Source organism: Xiphophorus couchianus, chromosome 12 (assembly GCF_001444195.1).
Source record: "Xiphophorus couchianus chromosome 12, X_couchianus-1.0, whole genome shotgun sequence".
Lineage (NCBI taxonomy): Eukaryota > Metazoa > Chordata > Actinopteri > Cyprinodontiformes > Poeciliidae > Xiphophorus > Xiphophorus couchianus.
This window is the reverse complement of record NC_040239.1, coordinates 9,190,717-9,204,051: the sequence shown is the minus strand read 5'-3', so window position 1 is coordinate 9,204,051 and position 13,335 is coordinate 9,190,717. Positions and strand designations below refer to the sequence as shown.

Below are 13,335 nucleotides of genomic sequence, written 5' to 3'. Positions count from 1 at the left end.
AATCTTGTGTGTCTGTCAGCATCATTTCAAGTCTCCAATCCTCTGAGGACCTCACTGCCTCAAAGAGAAAAGAACTTAAAAGACTTGAAGGTGTATCTGGACAGTTTTAGACTATTCTGTTTCTCAAACCAGTAAAGAATCTGTGTGCTTCTGTCCTACCAGCTAAAAGCAATTTTTTTGCGAGCACAGCAGTAAAATTAAACCTGAATTCAAAAGGTTCCCCAACTGTGTGACATATTTAATCAAAAATATTTTCACAGATAAGTAAACAAAATACAAGAGAAATCACAATTTTAGGATTTTTAAACAAAAGATCACAGAATTCTGCAGACTAATATGAATATGAATCAAAATCTTTACAGAATAATTCAAAATTGTGCAAAATTTACACCACTAATCAATACAGATGAAGCTATTTCCACCTCTGTGCTTTCTGCAGGTTATCACGGAGAGAAGGGACACTGCAAAGGAAGTGCTGATAGCATTTGTTTTGTTTGGGTCCCCAGTTAAAATCCCATTGAGATTTAGGAAGTCTTTTTCTCTGGCTGCAGATTGTTGACAAAGTACTAAAACAGGGGCTCAAGGAAAGCAATGTATTTAATGTATTTTATAATGAATGATTAATGAAAGCACATAAAACTGACAGTGTAAGATTTATTGGATGGATTCTTAGAAATGTCACTAATATCTTTTACAGTTTCCAAATATATTGTCGTTTAGGCTGCAATAAAATTGTCCATCCTGTGCCTGCCTTCCCTTGAGGACTAAATTTTTCAGCGACTCTCATTGGCTGACAGCCACTCAGACACCTGAGTCACAGAGGAAGGCAGAGGTCTGGTGATTGAAACTGGATAGCCTCATTGCATTACAGCATTTCAGGAGAGATAACACACGGTGATAAAGCCTCAAAGGGAAAAAGAGAGGCCGTTGCAAGATGGTAGAGATAATGCAGCTATCCAGACTGGAAGCAACAATGGTAACTTAATATGATTTTTATCTACAGAGATAGAAGAGGACGGACACTTGTTGAGATTATCACATCTTAATGGGTCAATTTCAATTTGTAATACTTATCCCCTTCACACTCAACCATAAAACCACAGATGTGCCAGATACAAAAAACAAAAACAATTGAAGTAGATGTTCCACATAAATCTTTCACCACAAGACAAAGAAATGTGTACAAAAGCGTAAAAGAGAACATCTATCAAAATATGAGATTTATTTTAAAATGTACTTTTTTTATTGCGGTGTGAGCTTAAAATTATGGAATCAGAATGGTTGATTCAGGCAAAAACGAAAGCACCAACTTGTCTTCCATCTCCGGTCAGTTAAGGTTTACTAACTCCATCTGTACTCAAAGTTGTGAATTTTCCTTCACTTATACAAGGGATGAACCCAAGCAGGAAAAATTCATCAATCTTTAAACCACTGAAACTGAAAAAAGGTATTTAAATTTTTATATTGTTTTTTTTTTTATATTCACATACAAAATTTAGAAGCAATGCTAAGTGAATATTTCCTAAACCAAAAAACTATTAACATTCTTGTAATTCCTTCAAGGATAATAAATTTGAAACTATAATGTCCCTTAATGCCCCCTTGTGGGTGGTGCCAGGCTCATTTCGATGTGTGGAGTTCTCTGTGAACATCCCTGCTGAATTTCATACACAACCATCCTTCAGGTTTGCAGCAGATGATTTAAGAAAAAGAAAATGTGCAGTTAATTGCAGATGTGTGGATGAAAATGCTTTGTGGATGTCAGAAGTCAAGGGGAAAAAATGTAGACTAGGTCTTGTTGTTAGAATAGCAAGATTAGCTCAGATTATCACTTGTTATAACATTTTTGAACTCACAAAACCTTGAACAATGAGGCAGATGGGCTAGAGGAGCAGAGGACCACCCTGGCTGCCACTCCTGTCAGTTAAGTACAGGAAACTGAGGCTACAATTTTCACAACCTCAACAAATTAGATTGTTAAAGATTACAAAAATGTTTCCTGGTCTGATGAGATTTGATTTCACTCAGGCTTCAAACAACATGCAAAATATGGAAATATGCAACCTGGTATTCACAGCTGTTGGTGGTGCAATGCCATACCATTGCACCCATTCTTGGGATCCTTTGGACCTCAACCAGCCAAACTATTGCTACTGAGCATGTCTATTGCTTCATGACCACAGTGTACCCTCTTTCTGATGGCTAGGTCCAGTAGGATGAAGCTCAAATTATCTCAAACCGATTCCTTAAATATGAAAGGGAGTTTCTTGTACTCCATTAGCGTCCAGAATTCTCAGTCTATAGCAGAGTCTATACCAGATCTCAGCCTCTGACACCTTTTGGATGGTGTGGGACAGAAGATGTGAAGCAGACAAATCTGCAACAACTATGCAATTCTGTTATTGAAATCTCAGATGAAAGTCTCAAACATCTTGTTGAATTTGTGGTAAAAAGAAATGAAAGATCTTAAGTATCTAACTTGATACTGAAAAGAAGAGTCAGAATATTCTGTAGACAAAAATACTTTTCTTATTGCGGGGCTGCAATGCAGCAGGATCTAGGCTTCAACATTACATGCAGAGAGATAAATATGGCCAAGGGGGCATTTTTGCTATAACACACAGTATAAAGCACTAATTAATTTAATCAATAAAGCAATCATCATCACAATCAGCATCTGTAGGAACAGAACCAGTGCTATCAGGCTGCTTCTTCCTGCCCAGGACCATCAACAAAGATAAAGCCTGTCATCACCTCTCACCTACTCTCATATGTTACTTTTGTTTGGAAGGGATTCCCACACACAAACACACACAGAGCAGTGCTTGCTCCCATATGTTAGAGGGAAGTTGAATTTCAGAAGGATGGATTGAGTAACCTTCACAGAACACACTATTATTTATTTTGGTGTCACTCTGCAGGTAATGAATTTGTGAAATCAAGGAAAGGGCAAGAACGACTGGGATCAACCCCAGGACCTCCCCAGACGTTTTTTGCATGAAGGTGGAGTCATTGGGAAGAGGAGAGGAAGTGAGATGAGAGGAAAAAAACAAAAGGAGCAGGACAACCGAAGAGAACAGATGGATTGTCTGACATGCAGCTGGATGTTTAGGTCCTGAGTCCAGTGTTTGCTGAACAAAACTCCTGAGGACAAATCAAGATTCATCTACTTAGGTATATGTGAGAGAACCCATTTTTATTTTGGGGGGACATTGTTGTAAGATTTGGCAAGCATTTTACCAGGATATTAAGGTTTTTCTCTCCAACTATGAAGTGCCTGGAAATTCAATGATCTCTCTGGATCAACTCAGGATATCAATTTAAGCAAGAACTGCTGACCACAAGGATAACCCTGGTTTGTTTCTGAAATCTATGACTGTTTTTTTTTTTTTTTTGCAATAATCAGTTTTTCATTTTCAGTTTGGAAATATCGACTTTTAACGCACAGACCTGGGTGTGTTTCTCGGGTTTTCAACATTAAAATTTAATTCAGCTGGATATCCTAAAACTTTATGCAGGTGGTGAAAAGTTTGGACACTGCAGTGCGATCACCTCAGCCAGTCTGGAGTGTGGAGGGCTCCCCTCCCTGCCCTCGTAGTTTCTCCTCACCCCCAGCAGCATGTCCCAGGCTCTAAGGCTGCCTCTAGTCCTCCTCACAGCACACTACCATGATCAGATGGGCTGCTGGAGAGAGTAAGGCTGCATTTGCCTCGTTCTGCTCCTGGGCCGGCTTGGGGGTTTACTCTGGCTCCGGGACCAGCTTCCGATCAAGGTCATCAGGACTGCTTTCCTCCCTGACTTTCTCTGTGTTGATTGCTCTCCTGGCTTTCTCCCTGTGCGTTCCTGAAGTTGCGTGCCGTCAGAACCGCAGAGACAGACTGAGGTTCTCCGACCAGGAAACATCTGGGGTTCCACTGAACATTTCAGAGAGCAAATTAATCTCTAGACCTAGAGCCACCAGGGGCCCGCCTGGCCAGGCTGGAGGACCGCAGGGGAGGCATGTGCGCAGCTACAATCACCTTCAAGGGGACATACGTAGGAGAAAGTTGTTCTCTTTCCAGAAGTTTTTCCTGAGGATCGATAGGAATGGACAAGTCAATGGAACCAAGAGCAAGGATGACCCACTCAGTAAGTAAAACCTCTTAATATGTAAAGATAAAATCAGAGCAGGGGAGCCAATTCTGAAGATGGGGACCTCATCATCTACAAACTATTAATTCAGGACTGAGTTTTAAAGAATATGAAACTACCTGGCTATGATAAATAAAACCTATTTTCCCAGACTGCTGGTTTGACAGGAGAATTTTCAATTTGAGTTGTCCTTTTGTTTTAAACCAGACATCTCACTGATATCTCTCCTGTCCAAACACTCAGCACAATGATGGTAGCTCTCAGTTGGCTTAAAAAGGAGCAAGAGCAGATAACTGGGCCATTATCAAGCGGTCTTCATAACCCAGGGTAAACAGCATTGATAAGAGCCACAGAGGAACAGGGCTGGTGCAAGGGGGGGCACACGAATGTCAGGCTCATTGATATTTTAGGCTCCTTTTCTTTTTCTCTTTCTGTTGTCTCTCACTCACATTGCTGTTCTGTGAGCACAGGTTGGAGTAAATTGCACATTCTCAGTCACATTTGGGACAATTGTTTGACTTTTTCCACTCTAAGAAACGTGTCTTTAGAAGTGATTACACGTTGTTTGTTTCACTGGATCTGTCAGTAAAGCAGCATTCTCATTTGTAACCCTGCATTCCCATCGAGCTTCGTGTGTGTGCGCCTATCAGGCACCCACATGTTCCCCATGGGTGTATGATCATAAAGTAGAAGATAGAAGATATTGATGCATGCTCTCAATTTTTTCATTTATGTCTATGGAACGTACATAGTGGTAGAAGGAATTGATGAAATGTCAATTAATGGATACAAAAGTAAGATAATGGGCAAAGAAAAAGGGCAAAACCAGTTTTTTAAACTAGTCAGCTGAACAAATCTGATGATTTTTTTGGTAGATAAGATGTCAAGAGTGCCTTTGAAAATTTGAATATGCCAATGGTGTAATCAACCAGCCAAGGCAGATCAACCAATGTCAAACAGCAATTACAGTGAAGACCAAAAATCTTTGAATTTGACATATCAATGATTCATGACAGAACTATGATGAGAGCGTAAGCACTGCAATGAAGGAATCATGTAAAGTAAATTGCCATAGAAACATCAAAAAACTTGCAGATACAAATCTTTACATATACTTCTGTCCCTCTTTCACACTATTGTTATCTTCTTTGCAATTCAGTAGCAAATTATTAGGCTGGCTTAGATTTTTTTTGAGACATAATGTTTAGGACAGCTGTCACGTGTACCACACATAGGCACCACTTTGACAGTATTTACTTCTTAAATATAGCTACTCTCAATCTCTTGTTACACTATGCAAGTGCTTTGTGGGTGGGATTGGAGATTCACTCATCTTGGGATGCCAAATGCTTGAAACTGAAAGTGAAACTGATGCGATGATATATTTTCAGAATAATTCAGGTAATATTTATCTGACTATTTACTTATAGCTCATTGACATTTCATTCCCAGATGGCCATTTGATCTTGAACACTGGAAAAAAATATGACACTGTAGCAAAAATAAACAGCCCTGTCCTGTTAAATGCAGAACTCTGTGAATTTCACACTCCTGATCCCAATACACATGACCATTTAAGCCATTAAAATGCATCATAAAATGCATAAATATTTGAAAGACAGGACTTGATGGCTCTCTAAATTGGCTTTCTTAGCCTCAGAAGAAACTAAAAATTGGCTTTCATAAAACTTTGCTTTTCTGTGAAATTTTTTAAATGAAGCTTAAAATATTTAGAATTATCTATTCAGATCCCAAAATATTTGTACAAAATGCTAAATCAAACTCTGATCTGAACCCTAAAGACCAGCGATAAATAGAATAGAAATCGCAGTTTTGAATTGGAAAACATGTTAATTATTTTACATTCAAACATAACTCAGCAATAATGAAATGTTGTTTTAATAAGGTGTGGATTCAACAGCTTGTCATCTGCGAAAAACTTTACATGACACATGCACAGGTTCAAATGTGTTCTTCATTTTCCCAGTCTTCCAGTCGCATAGTCAGTGTATATAAGAAGCTTTACTTCTCCTCTTGGAAGAGCCTGACCACACATTCAATCAAAGTGACTAAAGGGAAGTAGCATGGGGGAAGCAGAATGTCAGGGGAGATGTTTGTTTGGACAAGGTCATGACAGAAGAAACTTTATTGAAGTGATGCCTTTACTGCTACCTTTGTTAACAGTTTCTTTTAAGTCGTAAAACTGGAGTGGTCCAAGGAAGTCTGACTCAGTATTTTTTGCAAATTTACCTTATGTTTGTTTGGAGGGTGATTTGCTTCTTTGTCTTTATTTTTACTAAATCAGTTTGTTTTCCTTTTTTTTTTTTTTTGAAAAGTCATTTAGTCTTCGCAGTGATGAACACCAGGGTGGGAGGTGAAAGGGAGATCCTCTAGAGGTACAAGTTCATGAATAAGCTGACTGAACGTCATTGTAGCCACATCAAAGGTGTGCATCTTCAGTATCAATGGTGGTGCCATGAACAAGCTGTGTCCTAAGGGGGTCTAGGGACACTGTGTGTGGATTATTTAGCATGTGAACTATCAGGTTCACATGGTAAAGAATACTACACAACAGCAGCTTCAGTCTTCTTTTTCTGGCCCCTGGGGCTAGGCATGATCCCAGAAATGGCGTCTTTTGTAAAGGACCCCTCATGGTCTCTTGACGTGACGAGCAGGATTTTCCTTCCTATTCTGCTTACAAAATGATACATTTGGTTTATTTGGTCTATTTTAAATGGTGCATTGGATGTGAAGATATTTGGTTTCAAGCATTGCAGTTCACTCTGCAGAGACCCGGGTCTCTCTGTGTTACAGAGCCAGTATCCAGCCTCCCACAGATTTATGGGGATGCCAGTGTAAAACTGTCCCACATGGCTTTCCAGCCCGCCAGGGGCCTGTGCAGAGGTTACAGAGACAGTGAGAATGGGAGGCAGAGAAAGTCCTGAAGTCAGCTAAGTAGCTATCTCCATGGTCTGAGTGCTTAATTAAAATATCTATGATTCACAGCTGACTTTTTTTTATATTTATAGGCAACTAGTAAGTTTAAGTGATGAGTGAAAGATTGCCAAATAAGACCCAGTCTAACGCCTGGTGGTGAAACGGTTTAGCTCATTATCCTTGATGGTGTGAGAGGGGGAGTCTGTCAAGATTGAGTGTTAGTGTATGCATGGGATGAAGGCCATGTGTTCAGCGCACTTTGTGACATAGCTCATGAAGTGTGTTTGTGTGTGCGTGTGTGCGTGTGTGTGTCGTTTTCTAGTTAAATGTGCTGCATGCACATTGATCTTTTTTTAATCAAAGCAAATAAAGACAGTGGTCTACTGGGTGTCTGAAAAAGACATAAAACCTGTCATATGGGGTCTCAAGTATGGCCATTATCAACTGTTTGCTCGGTCTGCCCAGGTTTTGTTAAATGGATTTTCTCATCATAAACAGGTCAGGAAAAAAATAATTGTAGAAATGGACAATTTTTCTATTTTGTGGTCATATTTAGATGAGCAAAAAAAAATTATTTTGAATTTATTTTCATGTTTAAGATAAAGAAGCAAAAGATCACTTGAAAAGAAACATGAGAAATGTTTGTATCTTTCAATATTCTCCAAATATTATACTGTGACCGCAGGAAGGGCTGTTTTTCCCTGTATAACTCAAAGATGTGGTCCCACGTTTCTTTAACAGTAGAACAAATATAGATGGTCAAGAGCATGTAAAACCTGTAAGAAAATTGTGGTATGAGTGTTACAACTTAGATATAATATAAATTACCTTTCATATGCACCACTGCTAGAAGATTTACACAAATGCTCACTCTAATTTCACAGCAATGATGCTATAATACAAGAATGATATCTGGAGGTAGCAGGGGAACAGGAATAGGAGTTCATCCTGTAATTGCTGAGTTGCTGGTTTGTAGCCCGGCTTCATATGTCTTAGTCATTGTGTCCTTGGACAAGCTACTTCACTGCCCTGCCTGCTGGTGGTGGTCAGAGGGCCCAGTGTCTCAACTGCATCGCAGTCTCACTTCTGTCAGACTGCCCCAGGGCATCTTTGGCTACAGTGTAGCAACTTAGTAGTTATAATACTTGTGAATGTGTGAATGAAAGTAGTGTAAAGCACTTTGGAAGCAAAGTACAAGTACAGGACATTTTCTATTTACCCAATATCATTTTGTGCTATGCAAACGTCCACATTTGTGCTGATGTAGTTTCACTCACGTCAGCATGATGAGTACTTTGAGATGCTACAACTGATGGAAGTCTGAATTCTGTCTTTCAACTAATAATGACCATTTGGCTCCATATATATATATAATATTTAACTTTCTTCTCTGTCTGGTTAGATTAGACAACAACACACTGGTAGTTTTTTTTTATCATGGCAACCTAGTTTCTTTTTCTGACACAGTTGCAAATTGTACATTTTCCCCCTGAAAGCTGACTTTTACATACTTGGCAAGATAAGAAACAATGTGAAAGCAGCCTTTGGGTGAAAATAAAAACAACAAAATGCTACAAGCTGCTAAGTGCAACAATTTTGTTTTTGGCATACAACTGTGGAAAAAAGGCCCACCTTCAGTTCCTACTGGCTTAATCTGTTTCACAACCAGCATGTAATTAGGTGCTGTAATTCCAAACAGGAAATGCATACAATATTCAAAGGGAAAACAAAAGCCACAATATATAAATTTCCTTCTAGATAGCCTCTTAAAAATGGTAGTTATTATTTATTTTCCTCCAACATTTGTAGAAAAGCACATTCACCTGTTACATTTACTTATGTGTGCGCATGTTGAGTGTGTGTGTGTGCATGCATGAATGTGTGCACTTTAGCACGCGTGCATGTGTGTATATACAACCTGTCTCGCCCCTGCCTCCGGTGGCTGACTTTGATCAGTGATCATTACAGCCTTTCTAATCCTCACTCCACCCCCAGTCTCACTGTCATGGCTCCTCTGTCCTCCTCTGTTCTCCTTCCTTTCATCCCTCCCATGTTTACAGAGCAGCCAGAGACTGCCATAGATTGTCTTACATCCTCACTCCATACCTGACATCCGATCCCTTACAGAAAACCAGTTCCACTCAGATCTTCAATGGCCGTTGTGTCACAGTCCCCACCACCACCTTGCGGCTTCAGACCTCACAGCCCCTAGGTGCCACCGTTTGAACTAGAAACTGATACAGCCAAGACCTCACGGACAAGGAGGGAAGTTGCTGTATATTTAAGAGGGGTATTTGTTCTTTTGGAGGGGGTGGTGGTACACCTGGATTCTCCACTGTCCACTCATGTACACGGCTGGAGACCTCAGGCAGAGGAGAGTGGGAGCGACAGTGGACCAGAGCGCCACACAAACAGTCATCAGACACAGACGGGACTGCAAATCTGATCAAAGGATGTCATTGACTCTCCGGAGTTCACGCCCCCACGCCGGTCTCTGTCTGTGTGTGTGTGTGCGTGTGTGGGCGTGTGTCTGTGTGTGCCTACACATGGATGCTTATCGAGATAAAATAACGACAGCTCACAGGAAGTGGGGAAAGGAAGTCAGGGAGGGCGGCAAGAAATCAAACATGTCATGGGAACCAGCAGGACTCTCTCACAAACACACACCAAGAGCAAAACACGAGACAAGTGGGCTCTGTGGTCAGAGGACACATTAGGAAGTTATATCTCTCTGACCTCTGATACTGAGACCACACAAATAATCATGGCTGTCTGCAGGAAAAACACACGCTTGTTATCCCAGGTATAAATTAACCCCTCTGCCAGCCTATGAGAAACCCAAATTATTTGTGTAGCCTAAATACCAAACAGAGCATAAACAGCCAGAGATTCTCTGTGGAATCTACCTATTAATTTTCCAACAAAATGACCTGTGCAGCTGGAATCTGTTATGCAGGTGTAGGCTGTAAACTAACTTTATAATATCACCAAAATGATAAATGTGCTCAGGAATAATTGTAACCTTAAAAAGAACTCCCACATATTCCCACATGTAAATGTACTGCACTTTGAAGGTTGCTAGTCATTCAGAACCATGGTGCTGAAACAAGTAAATCTGCTGGTATTTGGGCTGCCCGAGGTGGTACTCCAAAATCTTAATAGCACTTATTTACTAAAAAAGATGTGAATAAATTAATGGATAAACACAGGCAGCATAAAAGACGAGTCAGAGTCAACTCCAGGTGTAAGCAAACACTGCTGCTCTGGGCCCAGACGACAACAGGGTGCTGCCAAGATTGAATTGTACAGAATATAAATCTAAAACACTCTTGTTTCTGAAATCATGTTTTTCAACAGTAAGCAGATTTTTAAATCTGCTCCCAAGTTTTCAAATAGAAAATTTCCTAGTTTTTTTAAATTATTTTTTAAAATAATTTTTCTTTTTTTTATTTCAGTACTAATTAAAACTTGTTGTTGAAATGATTGTTCACTGGACACAAGCAGAACACAGAATAATCTTATCTACACAATCTTCTTGCAACTGTCACAATCTAAATATTGTTATTACATAATTTTACTCTAACGCAGTTTACAGAAAATGTATACCTTTATGTCATGATTTTATTTTATCTATCCATTTAAAGAAATAATGGGAAGTCACTGTAGAAGTGACTAACATGAGGGTCACAAAAACCATTGTTGCTATACAATTAATGAAATTCATTGTCACCTTGCTAGTTTATGGATATCCAAAGGTTACACAATTAAATGAAAAAAAAAAATCTTTCAGTTTTGGGTTGGGGTGAGGACAAAAAATTAATCAAAATTAATTAATAAGTAATGTATAAAATAAAATTGTTTTCATTATTAAACATATTTGTCTTATTGGCAAAGATTCTACATATTTATTTCCCCACTTATTTAATTGTTTTATGGTTATTTGCTAGTAAAGTCTGAAAACCAGTTGTGTTAAAGTCTCAGAGTACAAATGAAGAAGCTTGACATTTTTTAAAGATTATCTAGATGCTGCAAAACCTCAAATCACATTCAAGTCATCCAAATGCTTGTAATTGAGACTACTTACAATGGATTTCTCTGTATTTTTTTCTTTCAAGCATTAGCAACACACTAAAGAAGTGTGTGGAAAAAAATATAAGTATATGGGATGTGCAGATCTGAATTTGACGTCGGCTTGTAAATGTTCCAGCAATCCAGAGATTCTTTATGAAGTCATGGTGCATGCAAAGGGATTGTTTGTTTATTTTGATAATCACCATATAATGATGTAATCTTTTTTTTTTGTATTTCTTAGGTATTTTGGAAATCACATCAGTGGAAGTGGGAGTGGTGGCCATTAAAGGGCTGAACAGCAACTACTATCTGGCCATCAGCAGGAAAGGAGAGCTGTACGGAGCGGTTAGTATCCAAGTCAGAGGTCAATCTGAATGCTCCACAGAGACAGATAGTGTTAGATTGTTCGGTTTTTATCGCAGGCAACCTGATCTTTACCTCCATGCCAGTTGGATCAAATCCACAATCAGGCCTGTGGACACATGCAGACCTGCAGGAGAGCTATGCAATTACACAGCTTCTCCAAAGACAAAATGCAGAATAGGGCAAAGCATGAAAATCCAGCAGAGGGGGGCGGGGTGGGGGTGTGTGGATATTTTCAAGTGAGATCCTGTGAAGGTATTGTCAACAATAGTTCTCTTACCTCTAGTAGAAAATTGCAAGATTGCTGCGAGCTTGTAGAAAATTAAATGATTCACAGCATGATGTTATCCACCATATTGACTCTTTATCTCAGCTGCTTTTAACCATTTAAAACAATTCAAACAAAAACTAAAATTCATAGAATTTAAAAAATTTTTAGCACACAAGAAACTTGAGTTTGCTCCTGGTTTCTTAGTTGATCAATGTCCATGTTACAATGGGAGATTTTGTAGATAATTCCAGTGTCACTCAGAAACAACCGAAATGGCATGCTGGTGAAAATAAAATATTCCTTTAAACCTAAATCTTACTTAGCTAGTTATACAAATTTGGTGATGTCATAATTTAGCTATTTGAGGACAATTTACTGTACTGAGGAGTTTATAATGTACTGTAGATTTTAAGTTATTGACATGTTTGACCAACATAATAACAAACTTAGTGTTTGTGAAAATGCAGATGGTTAATGTCCATAGTTTGTGCCGTTCATCACGATTAGGTGCATTTTCTGCTTGAATTGTTCTAAATTGCTAAAATAAGTTAAAATGTGTGGTTTACTGTTTAAGGAGTTTGACTTTTCTACACACTCACAATAATCTCACAGGAATGCACTTCAGAGCTTAAGGAGTGTTTTATAACAAAAATTGATCTGCGCTGGAAAATGACCCATTTTTCACCTCGTCTGACACAAACATGCTTCTGATTTTGCAGAGAGAGTTTGGTGTCGACTGCAAGCTGAAGGAGCGCATCGAGGAGAACGGCTACAACACCTATGCATCGGCTGAGTGGAAGAACAAGAAGCGGCAGATGTTCGTGGGGCTGAACGTCCACGGGAAGCCGCTGAGGGGAATGAAAACCCGGAGGAAGAAAACAGCAACCCACTTCCTTCCAATGATGGTGTGAACCAAGGAGCCCACCTGGAGTGGAAACAGATACACAGAGCACTGGACATGAGAGGTTTTAAATACCAGACAGCCATGAATTAAAGACATGCATTGAAAAATCTCTCATTTGGGAAAAGAAAAAGGCACTAACACTGTTAAACGAAGTGAACTCTGATTAGGTTGAGATTGCTTATTTCCTTTAGGTGAGAGATGTTAATCTAAGTTTTGAGTGGCACCAAAAGCAGGGGTCATCTTTATTTTTTTACTGTGCCAAACAGTTTGAAGCTGAAGTCTGTGATCAACAGAGAAGATACTATCCAAGCTAGATGTATCGAAATATGGTATTTATAATCCAACTTCTCCAGAGAGGCAGGGAAAAAGGTCTGGCAGAAAATGGCAAAGGTAAAAATCAGATTATCATGACAGCATGAAATATTAAGAATTAAAGCACATTTAAAATAATTGTTTGATACTTAACCACTGAGTTTTTGGCTGAATTTTATTGATTTATTTATTTTTGTGAGATATTTAACTGGAAGGAACACCAGCAATCCTCTGCGTTCTACTTTTTATAGGGTCTCTCTATCATGTGAAAATAAAACTACTATTCTTCTCTGCAGCAGTGTGGATGTTTGTTCCTTCTCACACAAAGGGCACAGAAAGCTGCAGA

The 13,335-nt window shown here is 39.1% G+C and overlaps 1 protein-coding gene across 1 annotated transcript; it reads left to right on the top strand.

Annotated features, from left to right (window-relative positions):
- Positions 1–3,067: 3,067 nt before the first annotated feature.
- On the top strand, positions 3,068–13,284 carry fgf10b (fibroblast growth factor 10b). Its single transcript, XM_028032986.1, has 3 exons — positions 3,068–4,128; positions 11,381–11,484; positions 12,493–13,284. Exons 1-3 carry the CDS (start codon positions 3,669–3,671, stop codon positions 12,682–12,684), a joined length of 756 nt encoding a protein of 251 aa, XP_027888787.1. The 5' UTR covers positions 3,068–3,668; the 3' UTR covers positions 12,685–13,284.
- The last annotated feature ends 51 nt before the right edge of the window (positions 13,285–13,335 follow it).